A 13414-nucleotide genomic window follows, 5' to 3' on the forward strand; every position below is an offset into this window, starting at 1 on the left:
TTGGTTCACCCTCCAATGGCCGCCGCTGCAGCCGGCGCACCGTGCTGATCCGATGGCAGGAGCCAGGATCCAGGTGCTTTTCCTGGTCTCCCATGGGGTGCAGGGCCCAAGCACCTGGGCCATCCTCCACTGCACTCCCTGGCCATAGCAGAGAGCTGGCCTGGAAGAGGGGCAACCGGGACAGAATCCGGCGCCCCAACCGGGACTAGAACCCGGTGTGCCGGCGCCGCAAGGTGGAGGATTAGCCTATTGAGCCACGGCGCCGGCTAAGATTTACTTATTTGAAAGAGTTATACAAAGAGAGAGAGATCTTCCATCTGCTGGCCCACTCCCCAGGTGGCCACAATGGCTGGAGCTGTGCTGATCTGGAGCCAGGAGCCTCTCCCGGGTCTCCACATGGGTACAGGGGCCCAAGGACTTGGGCCATGTTCCACTGCTTTTCTAGGCCATAGCAGAGAGCTGGATCAGAAGTGGAGCAGCCGGGACTCGAACCAGTGCCCATATGGGATATCGGCACTGCAGGCAATGGCTTTACCTGCTACACCACAGAGCTGGCCCCCAAAGAATTATCTTTACTGTTGGTAGTCCATGGTTCCCCTGAACAATGTAAATATATTAAGATGTTCATTAAAATTATTTAAAAAAGTGAATTTTAAAGTTGGTGCCGCGGCTCAATAGGCTAATCCTCTGCCTGCGGCGCTGGCACCCCAAGTTCTAGTCCCAGTCGGGGTGCCGGTTCTGTCCCAGTTGCTCCTCTTCCAGTCCAGCTCTCTGCTGTGGCCCAGGAGTGCAGTCCTTGGGCCCTGCACCCGCATGGGAGACTGGGAGAAGCACCTGGCTCCTGGCTTCGGATCAGCGCAGCACGCTGGCCGCAGCGGCCATTGTGGGGTGAACCAACAGAAAATGGAAGACCTTTCTCTCTGTCTCTCTTTCTCATTATCCACTCCACCTGTCAAAAAAAAAAAAGTGAATTTTATTAGAAATGTTTCTCCTATGACAGATAAGTTTTAATTTGTTTAGATTTTCCTAATTAGGTCATGTAGCCATCAGTGAATATTGTTTAGTGCTATAATAAGAGGATTTAATATCAGTTATGGTGGTGATTTTTTGTTTTCCTACTGAGAAACTTTGCTCGCACAAATATGTATATGGGAATGGAAGACTTCTTTCTGAATTATATGCTCAGAAACAAGGTGATCTGATATCAAAAATGATTTTTTATGTGAAGACTTTGCTAAAGTCTTGCAACTTTGATGACAGCAAATACTTGGAAACCATCTGACTGACTTATGAAGGGAGCTGCGGCTCAGGTCTCAGTGCCTGCTGTTGAGATTGCGCGTGGGTGAGGAGAGACTGGGACTGGCATTCAGAGCTATCCCTCAGGCGATGGGTTTGAGGAAGGAGCCTTTCGGGAAGCTGAGGTCCTGAAACTCTCCCTGCCTGCTGTGAGGCGTGGAACTGAGCCCACTGAAGATGCCTGTCTAATGGGCTGTTTTCTCTGAAAGCTTCCATTTGAGGCCTCTCGGTAGTTACCTCCTGTTGAGGTGTGGCTTGTATATATTTATTGCTTATTGGCATAGAAAATAGACCTAGACTTACTTTAAATGCAGAAATAGGTGAAGATACTATACCTTGTGCTATATGGGCCCCTATAGTTTTTAGAACTCTTTTCTGTGCCCTCGTGTGGCCTGTGCAGCACCTTGTGGTAGAGCAGGAGTGGGCGCAGAGGGTTCTGGGTGTCCTGACTCACCGAGCACTGGGTGGACAGCTGCATCTAGATCACATTTCTTCCCCGTCCTCTTTCCCGGTAGTTCCTGCCTGCCCTTCTTCTGCCGCAGTGGACCATGGACTTAGAGCTGAGTGATGATGTCATAACTGATTACACTTTGATAACTGTAGCCAGAGCAGAGAATAAGTACTGACAAATTCTCAGTTTGTGCATTTGTATCAGAGCAAAGGAGCAACTTGCACTTAGAATTTTGTATTAAAAATAAGAGTAATAGGTACTATTTCTTGTATCCTTCCGCATGTCCCAGACCCAGTAGTGGGCCCGTCCATGTCTGCTCTGGGATAGGAGTAGCCTGAGGACCTCCACCCTTCCTATGACAAGCCCCTGCAGGAAACAGTTGAGAGAACCTTTAGTAGACGTGGGGACCCCTCTTCGAGATGCCCTGGACGTGTGTGGCGGACCTCTGGTCACGACTTGGGGGGCATTTGCGGGGCTGGGAAGTGGCGCTTTCTCTCGGAATGTGCAGAGAGCTCCCCTGCAGGAGCCAGAGCCTAACCCCTCTTTGCTCCTCAGGATGGAGTCCACAGAGAAGTGTGAAGCCATCATCACCCACTTCAATGGAAAATATATCAAGACACCCCCTGGAGTACCAGGTGAGGCATCTGGGAGTCAGGCCGAGGGAGCCACAAGCTGTGACTTGTATGAGACGCCTGGAGCAGACTGCGCGAGAACGAGGGGCTGAGCGAGGTGGGCCTCAGCTGCCCTTCTGCCTTCTCTCTTGACAGCCCCGTCTGATCCTTTGCTTTGCAAATTTGCCGATGGCGGCCCAAAGAAACGACAGAACCAAGGAAAATTTGTGCAAAATGGACGGGCCTGGCCAAGGAATGGAGACATGGTAAGAGGACCTCAGAGGGGGCCTGAAGGTGGAATGGAAGAGACTGTGGCGTGACATCTGTGAGCTCAGGTGGCAGACTCCAGAGCTGTGCCTCAGAGGTGCTGGCTCCTCACTGTGCATCTGTCTGATGCAGGGTTTCGCAGCCTGCATAGTCGGCAAAACTCTGCAGCAGCTGTAGTGAGACTTGTCCAGACTTCAGCGGCTGAACAAAATACACCGCAAGTCTTGCATTCTGGCCTGGCTCCTGTTCTCACTCAAGACTCACAATATGAATGCTGTGTTCTTTCTTTATAGGGTGGGATGGCCTTGACCTATGACCCCACCACAGCTCTGCAGAATGGGTAAGGGTGTTATATATCATCAGGCTACCTGAAAATGACCATGACCCGTGTCCAGGCACTCAGGGTGTCATCCTGGTTCGTGGGTACCAGTTGACTAGCAGGAAGTGGCTCTGCCCTTACTTTGCAACTCCTGTCACTCATTACTGATTGACATTCCTTCCTGCAGGTTCTACCCTGCCCCCTACAACATCACCTCCAGCAGGATGCTTGCTCAGGCTGCGCTCCCCCCTTACCTTCCGTCTCCTGGGTCACCCTATCAGGTATGCTTGTACCCAGAGTGGGGCGGGTCTTTCTCTGCCACTGTGTTTCAGGTGAAGGAATGTAAGGCAAGAAACCACTTGGGTTTTTGGTTTTGTTTCCTTGCTACATATTGCACGCAAATAACATGGAAATATAAAGTGCAGTCACTCTGTAGGAGCAGTGTCCACGCTCACATTTATACACACATGGGCCCTCTTACGCCCCTTCCACCACCCCCACAGTAAACCCACGTGAGTTCCCTACTACATGGCATTTTCCATACTTTTCTTTGTACAAATATGCAAGTACACAAATGTATACGGTTTGGGGAGTTGTTCAGTTTAGAAAACTTGGACCGTATGAAATAAATTTTTGTCTCTTTTAACAATGTCTTAGATCAGTGATTCTCAAAATATGGTGCCAGATCAAAGTATTGCATCCCTTGGGAATTTCTAGAGCATAAATTTTGGGACTCTCCAGATCTACTGAATTAGAAACTCAGGATGGGGCAGAGTTACACACACACACACACAGACCTTCCATCCACTGGCTCACTCCCCAAATGGCTACAATGGCCAGGGCTGGGTGAGGCCACAGGAAAGAGCCCAGCGCTCCATCCAGGTCTCCCGTGTGGGTGGCAGCGGCCCAGTACTTGGGCCACCACTTCTGTTTCTCAAGTGCATTAGCAGGGAGATAGATGGACAGCAGAGGAGCTGGAACTCAAACTGGCGCTCTGCTCTGACTCAGGGTGCGGGTGTTCCAGGCAGTGGCTTTTTAACCCACTGACCACAACGTCTGTCCCCCAGGAAACTGTTATTATATCTGACATAACATAGAGGTCTTATTATATATATATATATATATATATTTTTTTTTTTTTTTTTTTTGACAGGCAGAGTTAGACAGTGAGAGAGAGACACAGAGAGAAAGGTCTTTTTCCGTTGGTTCACCCCCTAAGTGGCCTCTACGGCCGGCGCGTTGCGCCCATCCAAAGCCAGGAGCCAGGTGCCTACTCCTGGTCTCCCATATGGGTGCAGGGCCCAAGGACCTGGGCCATCCTCCACTGCACTCCCGGGCCACAGCAGAGAGCTGGACTGGAAGAGGAGCAACCGGGACAGAATCCGGCACCCTGACCAGGACTAGAACCCGGGTTGCTGGCGCCGTAGGCAGAGGATTAACCAAGTGAGCCACAGTGCTGGCCCATCTATTATATTTTCTTACTGCATGTAACTAGTTGTCCTAACACCAAATTATTAAGAAATCTATCTTTTCCCTACTGAATTGAAATGCTCAGGTAACCTGTAATACACTTTTTGTGTCTATAGATTTGACTTTTCAGGACATTTCATATGAATGGAATCATACAACACATGGACTTTGGAAAAAAAAAAAAAAAAGGAGGGGAGAGGCTCTGAGGCATAGAAGTTGAGTGAAGCCTCCACCTGCAGTGCCGGCATCCCATATGGGCGCCAGTTTGTGTCCCAGCTGCCCCACTCCCCATCCAGCTCCCTGCTAATGTGCCTGGGAAAGCAATGGAAGGGGGCCCAAGTCCTTGGGTCCCTGCAGCCACCACAGGCAGTGGCTTAACCATTGCACCACTGCCTCAGCCCCACCACGCATGCTCTTTTGTGTTTGATTTCTTTCACTTCGCAAGGTCAGTACTTCATTCATTTTTTTAGCTGAATAATATGCCATTGTGTGAATGTGGTGTGTTTTGTCTATCCATCTATCAGCGGGCCGTCTGAGTTGCCCCCCTTTTTGGCTGCTGTGAACGCTTGTGTACGTGTTTGTGTGGACATAGCCTTTCATGTCACGTGGGTGTGTACCCGGGAGTGGAATCGCTGGGCTACACAGTCTCTATTTTGAATCTCTTGTCAAAGTGGTTCCTGAAGTGGCTGCAGCATTTTTACATCCCCTCAACAGTGTCTTTTTTTTTTTTTTAAAGACTTTTATTTATTTGAGAGGCAGAGTTACAGAGAGAGAGACAGGTCGGAGCTGCGCTGATCTGAAGCCAGGAGCTTCCTCCTGGTCTCCCATGGGGTGCAGGGCCCAAGCACTTGGGCCATCCTCCACTGCCTTCCCGGGCCATAGCAGAGAGCTGGCCTGGAAGAAGAGCAGCCGGGACTAGAACAGGTGCTCATATGGGATGCCAGCGCTGCAGGCGGAGGATTAACCTGCAGCACGGCGTGGCCCCCACCAATAGTGTCATTTTAATGACAGCCTTCCTCATGAGTTTGAAGTGCTATATGCTGTTGTTGGGTTTTTTTTATTTGAGTCTCTTTCATGTTTATTGGACATTTGTGTATCATTCTCGGATGAGTGTTTAAATATTTTGCCCATTTAAAAAGTCGTTTAAGACACAGACAGGAAAGTACACCACCTACCGGTGTGCTCCCCACAGGCCTAACACAGCCAGTGGTGGGCCCAGGACTGGTGCAAGCTGGCAGCTGGGAACTCACTCAGGTCTCCCACATGGATGGCAGGAACCCCCTCACTTGAGCAGGCACCACTGCTTCCAGGGGCTTCATTACCTGGAACCCTGGAGTTAGGAGCTGGAGCCAAGACTGGAACCCATGTATTCTCTGATGTGGAATGTGAGCCTTGTAACCAGTGTCTTTAAAAAAAAAAAAAGATTTAATTATTATTAGGGCCAGCATTGTAGAACAGTGGGTTGAGGCACCACCTGCAAAGCTGGCATCCCATATGAACACTGGTTCAAGTCCCAGCTGCTCCGCTTCCAATCTAGCTCCCTGCTAACGTGCCTGGGAAAGCAGCAGAGTAATGAGCTGGATCAGAAGCAGAGCAGCTGGGACTTGAGCTGGCACTCACCACTGCACAATGCCAGCCCCTTAACCAGTATCTTAACTGCTAGGCTAAACACTCACCTCTTTTGTCCATTTTTCAATGGGGTCACTTAGTTGGAAGAGTTGCCAATATTGTTCTGTTGTTTTTTTTTTTTTTCCTAAAGATTTATTTATTTGAGAGGCAGAGTTAGAGGCAGAGACAGAGAGCGAGATCTTCCATCTGCTGATTCACTCCCCAGATGACCACAATGGCTGGAGCTGGGTTTGATTTGAAGCCAGGAGCTTCCAGATCTCCCACATGGGTGCAGGGGCCCAAGCACTTGGGCCATCTTCTTCTGCTTTCCCAGGCCATAGCATGCCAGCTCCCAAAGGGCTGGATTAGAAGTGGAGCAATTAGGACTTGAACTGGTACCCACATGGGATACTGGCTCTGCAGGTGGCGGCTTTAGCTGTGACGCCACAGTGCCTGCCCCTAAATATTTACTCTTAATGTTTGTATTTTCTGAGGAAAGGATTCCAACTTTTTTGGGCTTTGTAGAACATTACGGGGTCATCGGGCTGAACCGTAGTTTCTAGAGAATTAACATTTCTGTTTGTCTTTGCTTGCATTAGAGAGTGACTCAGACTTCTCCTCTGCAAGTGCCCACCCCATCTTGGATGCACCACCAGTCGTACCTCATGCAGCCTTCAGTGAGTGTTCAGAAGCGGGCAGAAGCAAAAGAGGCGGTGTGATGTAGAGAAAAACAGTGGGCTTTGATGACAGGAGATGTGGGTGTGAGTTCTGGCTCAGTCCCTGTGCAGCCCAACTCTAAAACCTTCAATTCTGTGTGCGTGATTCTGAGGCCAGGGCTCTCCGGCCAGGCGGCAGAGCGCCTGTTCCTGCTCCAGTCTGGGCTGCTGCTCACCTGGCTCGTCTGTCTGCTTCAGAGGTCCTGGTCGCCAGCAGTCAGTGCTTTAGGCGGCTTCCCGGGGTGCTGCCTGCTGACCGCTGGTGCTGTCCTTGCCTCTAGGGCTCGGTCCTGACGCCAGGGATGGATCACCCTGTTTCACTGCCGCCGGCCTCCGTGGTGGGACCTCTGGCCCAGCAACTGGGCCACCTCTCCCTTGGCAGCACAGGCACGGTAAAGTGGCATGTTTTTTCTTTTCGGTTTTTAAAGTATGTTTACCTTTTTGAAAGGCAGAATGACAGGGAGATACAGAGAGATTTTCTATCTGCTAGTTCACTCTCCATATGGTCACAGTGGCCTAAGCTGGACCAAGCCAAAGCCAGGAGCCAGGAACTCCGCCTGAGTTTTTCATATGTGTGGCAAGGGCCCAAATACTTGGGCCATCTGCTGCTGCTCTCCCAGACACATTAGCAGGGAGCTGGATCAGAGGTGGAGCAGCCAGGACTCAAACTGGTGTTCATATGGGATGCCAGCGTCACAGGCAGCAGCTTAACCCACCACACCCCAGGGCCAGCCCAAAGTGGAGATTCTGGTTACTGGGTCCTGCAGGAGAGGGGACATCTGTGATGCCCTTCAGCCTAGATACTTAGGAGTGATGGTGGACTCACTTAAGCATCGTTAGGGCAACACTCAGAACAGGAGATAAACTGATCGCCCAGATGCTGGGAACGCAGCCCCTGCACCCTGCTTGTTAGTTCACAGAACTCACTGATGATGTTTCTGTCCTATGTGAGTTTAAGTGTTCAAATTCATTTCCTGGACGTTCTCACCAAATGCTCGGGAGTTAGAGGAAGAGTGGGTGACGTTCATTCCGTTTCTTGTGTCTGCTGCCTCCTGGCCCACACAGGAGGGCTTCAGGCAGAGCAGGCAGTAGACCCAGGAGAAGCAGGAGGTGCCGGGAAGGAGGGAGAAAGCCCTGCAGCAGGCGTGTCTCTAAGCCACAGTGCGCTTTAGACGGCCTGGCACACCTTTAAGAAGCCAGGGCTCTAGAGGTAGAACACAGGCATCAGGGCTTCGTTTTTTCTTTTCTAAGCTTCCCAGGTGCTTCAAACGTTGCCAAGAGTCCTTGCCCTAAGCCCATCGGTATTTTTCGTTCTAGTACGTGCCCGCGGTGGCGGCTCTGCAGAACGCTTACATCCCCCAGTACGCCCCGGTGCCCTCGTCCAGTGTGTCGGTGGAGGTAAGAGCCTTCGTCGCCTCTCTGGTCTGAGGCTAAGGGAGGTGAACAGAGGCGGGTTCCCCTGCTCAGGGCCTTCCTCTTGCGGGGCACAGAGAGGCTGCCCTGAGCTCTGGGGGGCGGGGCGGTGTGCATGCTGACACAGTGAGTGTGGAGGGGTGGTCCAGGAAGGATGGCTCGGTGGGCGGTGTGAGCTGACTCTTGTTCTTGGGCATGGTACAGGATAGCAGCGGCCAGCAGAGCCAGGTGGCAGTGGATGCCCCCTCTGACCCTGGGGTCTATTCTTTCCAGTTCTCCAAGTAACCGGGTAAGCCCTGTGCATGGGGAGACCGGAGACAGGGCCCCTCTCTCCCCTCCCTGGTTTGTGCCTCCTCTAGGTTCCTGCTCCCTGCCAGGTCAGACAGAAATGAATTTCTCCAGACACAGGTCTGTCGCCCCGCAGAGCGCTAGCCACAGCCACTGTCTTCCGCGGGCCGGGCGCCCCACCCTCTGCACCATCTACTTGGCCATGGGGGTTGGGAGGCCCTCACTTGTGCTGCAGTCTCAGGGTTCAAGACGCATTTTTCCTTCTGCAAAGAAAGCTTTTTGTCCCCTTGTAGCTGCGCTGTGGGTTTTTCCCCTCAAAGAGCTCAGCTGGAGCAGCTCCTCCCCATGAAAAAACCTGTTATTTATTTATTTATTTATTTTTGACAGGCAGAGTAGAGAGAGAGAAAGGTCTTCCTTTTTCCATTGGTTCACCCCCCAAGTGGCCACTACAGCTGGTGTGTTGTGGCCAGCGCGCTGTGCCGATCTGAAGCCAGGAGCCAGGTGCTTTTCCTGGTCTCCCATGCAGGTGCAGGGCCCAAGGACTTGGGTCATCCTCCACTGCACTCCCGGGCCACAGCAGAGAGCTGGCCTGGAAGAGGGGCAACCAGGACAGAATCCGGCATCCCAACCGGGACTAGAACCCAGGGTGCTGGCACCGCAGGCAGAGGATTAGCCTAGTGAGCTGTGGCGCCGGCCGAAAAAACCTGTTTTGTATGTATTGGGATTATTTTTGGAGGCCTCTTAAATGATTTGTCATTGTATCTTTAAGAAAACCCAGAAAGCTGTGGTGCTAGGACGTGGACGAGGGAGTCCCGCTCGCCGTGTGCTGCCCTGGACTTCGTGGATGCATGCGTGTCTGGGGACACGGTGCGGGCTGCTAACGTGCACTCCTGTCCCTGTCCCATGGGCCCTCCTCGCGCGCTGTGCCTCCTCTCTCCTCCAGGTTGGTCATTTTTCTCTCCCATACAGCCGAGTTGCCTCCGCTACCTTTGTTCAGTCTTTAATTTTGTGGGCTTATTTTTTGAATGAAACTTCATGTGGAATTTGGGGGAGCTGGGCAAGGAACGAGGTGACGGAAGCTGCTGCTCCTCCCGGGTGAGGAGTCCATTTGGGCTTCAGGACGTGGACACAGCACCAAGGCTCTTGCACGAGACGAACTGCAGCCTTTGGAAGCCACCTGTGGGCCCGAGGGGCTGAAGACCGTTTCAGGACGGACTCGCCCGGCCTCTGCTGCTTCTCACGCCAGCTGACACCACCTGAGCAAAGGTCTTTCCACACCTGCCTCCCTGCCTCGGGACGTCTCCCGGCCCCCTTCCCTGCGCTCCCTGCGGCACAGCCTCCGTCCACGGGGGATCTGCGGCCGGGGGTGTGTGCTGCTGGCAGCCTGCAGAGCACGGGACAGCAAAGACGTCTCTGGCCCCAGATGTCATCCCTCATGCCAAAGCTGAAAGAGTTTGACCCAGGGTTGTCCCTGCTCTCTGGGGTGGGGACGATCCCCAGCCCAGCTCTGGACACCGCGTGCCTTCACACATCCATGTACCTGGCTTGGAGGGGCAGCCGTGGGATCCTTGATTTCTTAGGCTCTGACCTGTGACCCCGTGCGTCCAGCAGGAGCCGGCCTCAGAAGGCTGTGGCCACTGTGCCTGCACACACCTGGCCGTGGGGGTGGGGAAGGGCGAAGCTCTAGAACCGTGTGTGGACCCCTTCCCTGAGCTTGGGCCCAGGCCATCAGCAAGCATTTTCCTTCTTGTGGAAGGACAACAGGGAGCAGGATGGGAAGTCCGAGCCCGAGTCCCTCCCTCTGGCCGTCCCCTGCGAGGCCCGCGCCCAGGAGGAAGCCGTGGCTTGGCTTGCGGGGAGCAAGGCCCTGCTGCCGTCTTCCCTGGTCGCTGCCTTGCCTGGCGAGAAGAATTCTGCTCCCTTCACTTCCAGGCACGTGCCTGTCTGCCAGGCCTCTGCAAAGTCGAACAGTGGAGGGGGGAAGAGGCGCTGGTGAGGCGCTGGGAGCAAGAGCTGAGCTGGGGCCCAGCCTGCCCCCGCCCCCACCAGGCATCTGCCAGTGCCCCCTGACCCCACCCAGGATGCAAAGGCTGAGATTCTCCTCACAGAAGGGCTTACCCGGGGTGAGGCAGCCCCAAGCTCAGCAACCTTCTAGAAGGATTTGGCTGAGCAGGTGAGCCTTGTTTCTGTCTCCAGCCTCAGTCAAGGAAAGCACAGCGTAGCTGCTTTCTTGTCAATGCCTTCGAGAGACAGAAAACACGCCTGGAACCCTGTCCACGTCTGACGGAGGCTTGCAGGCAGCGTGCTGAGGAGGTGGTGCGTGCGGCCTGCTGCAGCACTGCCACCGCTCCTCCGCCTCCCAGAACCCCTGCTCCTGCCCCTTTTTTCTGTATTTAAAAAATGTTTAAATGGTCACGATTTGTTCTGCTTTCAATTGTCAAATCTCCTCCGGTAGCTCCTCCCGGGAACGGACCTGCTGGAGTCCGAGGGTCTCATTTGGGCCTGGGCGGTGATGGAGGGGGCCTGAGGCGGTCGCCAGGAGTGGGGACGCAGAGGAACTCCTTGTTGGTGCTTTTGGCGTCCAGGCCCCGCTCCAGGAGTGCATGGAGCAGAGGGGAAGTGGCCTGCCCAGAGCTGCCCAGCCTGACGGGCCCACTCCCACTCTCCTCTCTGTCCCTGGTCTCTTGCCCCAGCTCATTACCGATTCAGCCTTAAGATCTCTTAGTACTTTGTGCCTTCCTGTTCTCAAAGGGAGCACAGCAGATGGTGTGGCCCCTCACCAGGCCACAAGCCTGGCGGCCCGCCTCATGCCTGGGTTGCCGCTGCTCTTCTCAGGCTCGGAGGTGAAACTCAGACCCTGGGCTGACTGGACTCCCAGAGGGCAGTGGGGAGGTTAGGAAGAGGTGGAATGGCAGGGAGGACATCTATTTTTCCAGTGTTTTTAGCCAACGGATTCGGAGCTGCCCTGTCTAGGAAGCCCAGTGGCCCTGATGCGGTGACCGTGCTCGTCGGTGTGGTGGTCAGGACGCTGCCCGTGCCAAGGAGGAAAACCTGGCTTTACCACTGCTGCTCCACAGGCTGTGCTGGCTCAGGCCACCTGGGCCCTGGTCCAGTCTCCTGTCTTCCCTAACTTGCTACTGCAGTAGCTCCAGCACCTCCTGCTGCGCCTCCGGTGTTTCCAGCACTCACTCCTTGCTACTCCAGTAGCAAAAGGTTGTGGGTGAGGATGCTGGGAGAGCCCTCGGTGGAATGTGGCGAGGTCCCCACAGGGACTAAGGATTTAGAAAAGAAAACTGGCCGGCGCTGCGGCTCACTAGGCTAATCCTCCGCCTTGCGGCGCCGGCACACCAGGTTCTAGTCCCGGTTGGGGCGCCGGATTCTGTCCCGGTTGCCCCTCTTCCAGGCCAGCTCTCTGCTGTGGCCAGGGAGTGCAGTGGAGGATGGCCCAGGTGCTTGGGCCCTGCACCCCATGGGAGACCAGGGAAAGCACCTGGCTCCTGGCTCCTGGCTCCTGCTATCGGATCAGCGGATCAGCGCAGTGCGCCGGCCGCAGCGGCCATTGGAGGGTGAACTAACGGCAAAGGAAGACCTTTCTGTCTCTCTCTCTCACTGTCCACTCTGCCTGTTAAAAAATAAAAAAGATAAATAAAAAAAAAAGAAAACCGCTGGTGCTCCCTTGTGCACACGCCCCACCTGCTGGTCAAGCGGCAGCACTGCACTGTTGAAAGGCTGCTTCGCCCCGGGCGCTGAGCTTGGGCTGGTGATGAGGTCCAGGTCCACGCTTGCCCCGGATCCGCTGGAATCAGTGGGCTTCAGAGAACGTGGGTGTCGCTAAAGCCAGTCTGAGGCCTGTGGTCCTAGATCTTGCGCCATCTACCGACTCGTCCTGATTCCTCTTTAAACCAACGACTCCATGACTCTGCCACCTGCGTCTCCGGTCTGTCCACGCTACTCCACTCTCAGCTGCCCTTGTGGAGAGTCCTCTCTCAGCAGCTAAAAGCAGCCCTGGGCGGAGCTGTGTCGCACCCTCAGGGTGGTCACCCATCACTACCGCCATTCAGGCAGATCCAGCTTCCTTGTCCTACTCACTCATCTACCTCAGCCTCCCGGGCACTCGATTCATCTCTTCACTGTCCTCTTCCTAAGGGTGGGGAAACTGGGGGCAGGAAATGACCACTGGCTGTTTCTATCTCTGGAAGGTCGCTGAAGAGGTTAGCTCCCTCCTCACCCTAGAATGGGCTGGGCAGGCTGGGCGTGCCTGGCGTCGCCCCCAGGTGCACAGTGGAGGAGGGAAGGTAACCGGGCACCTGCGGGAGGGGCTGTCCCTACCCTCCCTCCGCAGGGCCCCGGCTTCCAGCTCATCACTGGCTTCCCCACGCCAACGCCCTGCCCGGCCTTTCTGGGTGGGCCAGCAGTCTGTCGCATGCACTTACTGCCTTGGACAGGAAATAGGCTTAAGCAGCTTCTGCATTTTTTTTTCCATTATCCAGTGTTTTTATTTCTTCTATGCCAGCGCCGGCCCTGCCTGTAGCTTTTCTGACCCCCTGGTCTTCCCACATTGCTGTCCTACAATTTGACAAGAGCTGTGTTTTGCCTTATTTTTTAATAAAAAAGTTCACATCTTGGTGCCTTGTCTATGGTTAGGAGGTGGGAAGCTGGTGATGGGCCCGTACTTTGCTACTCCAGAAACACGGACAGCAGTTTAGGAAGCTAAGGCCGCGGCTCCCAAGAAGGCAGGAACCAGGCACGCTGCCCGCACACTGCCCCCACTCTGCCCAGGGACCTCCCTCACTTCAGGCTGCCGCACCGAGAACCACGCCTCCACGCCTCCGTGCGTGCGGGGCGGGTGAAGTGGGGAGGTTCAGGAGTGCACCCGCCCCACCCCGCCCACGGAGACAGACCTCCCCCCCCCCCCCCCCCGAGGCCTGGGTGACAGCCCATGCGCAAGGGAAGATAAATACACAGAGGCTTTGAA

At 54.3% G+C, this 13414-nt stretch overlaps 1 protein-coding gene across 5 annotated transcripts in view; it reads left to right on the forward strand.

Moving 5' to 3' along the window:
• Positions 1–10854, forward strand: part of RBMS2 (RNA binding motif single stranded interacting protein 2) — an 80391-nt gene extending 69537 nt beyond the window's left edge. For 3 of the 5 annotated variants that reach the window (XM_008256679.4, XM_008256678.5, XM_002711082.6), the window contains exons 6-14: positions 2303–2382; positions 2515–2624; positions 2919–2965; positions 3132–3225; positions 6622–6699; positions 7020–7130; positions 8056–8136; positions 8356–8440; positions 9209–10854. In XM_008256679.4, the coding sequence (XP_008254901.1) occupies positions 2303–2382; positions 2515–2624; positions 2919–2965; positions 3132–3225; positions 6622–6699; positions 7020–7130; positions 8056–8136; positions 8356–8436 (682 nt within the window). In that variant the 3' untranslated portion in view covers positions 8437–8440; positions 9209–10854. The remainder of the gene's footprint in view (positions 1–2302; positions 2383–2514; positions 2625–2918; positions 2966–3131; positions 3226–6621; positions 6700–7019; positions 7131–8055; positions 8137–8355; positions 8441–9208) is intronic. The other 2 variants (XR_011380092.2, XR_516732.4) reach the window with 1 other exon arrangement.
• The last annotated feature ends 2560 nt before the right edge of the window (positions 10855–13414 follow it).

The sequence above is a fragment of the Oryctolagus cuniculus genome, chromosome 11, assembly GCF_051225735.1.
Source record: "Oryctolagus cuniculus isolate XC-2025 breed Fujian yellow rabbit chromosome 11, ASM5122573v1, whole genome shotgun sequence".
NCBI classification, from domain to species: Eukaryota; Metazoa; Chordata; class Mammalia; order Lagomorpha; family Leporidae; genus Oryctolagus; species Oryctolagus cuniculus.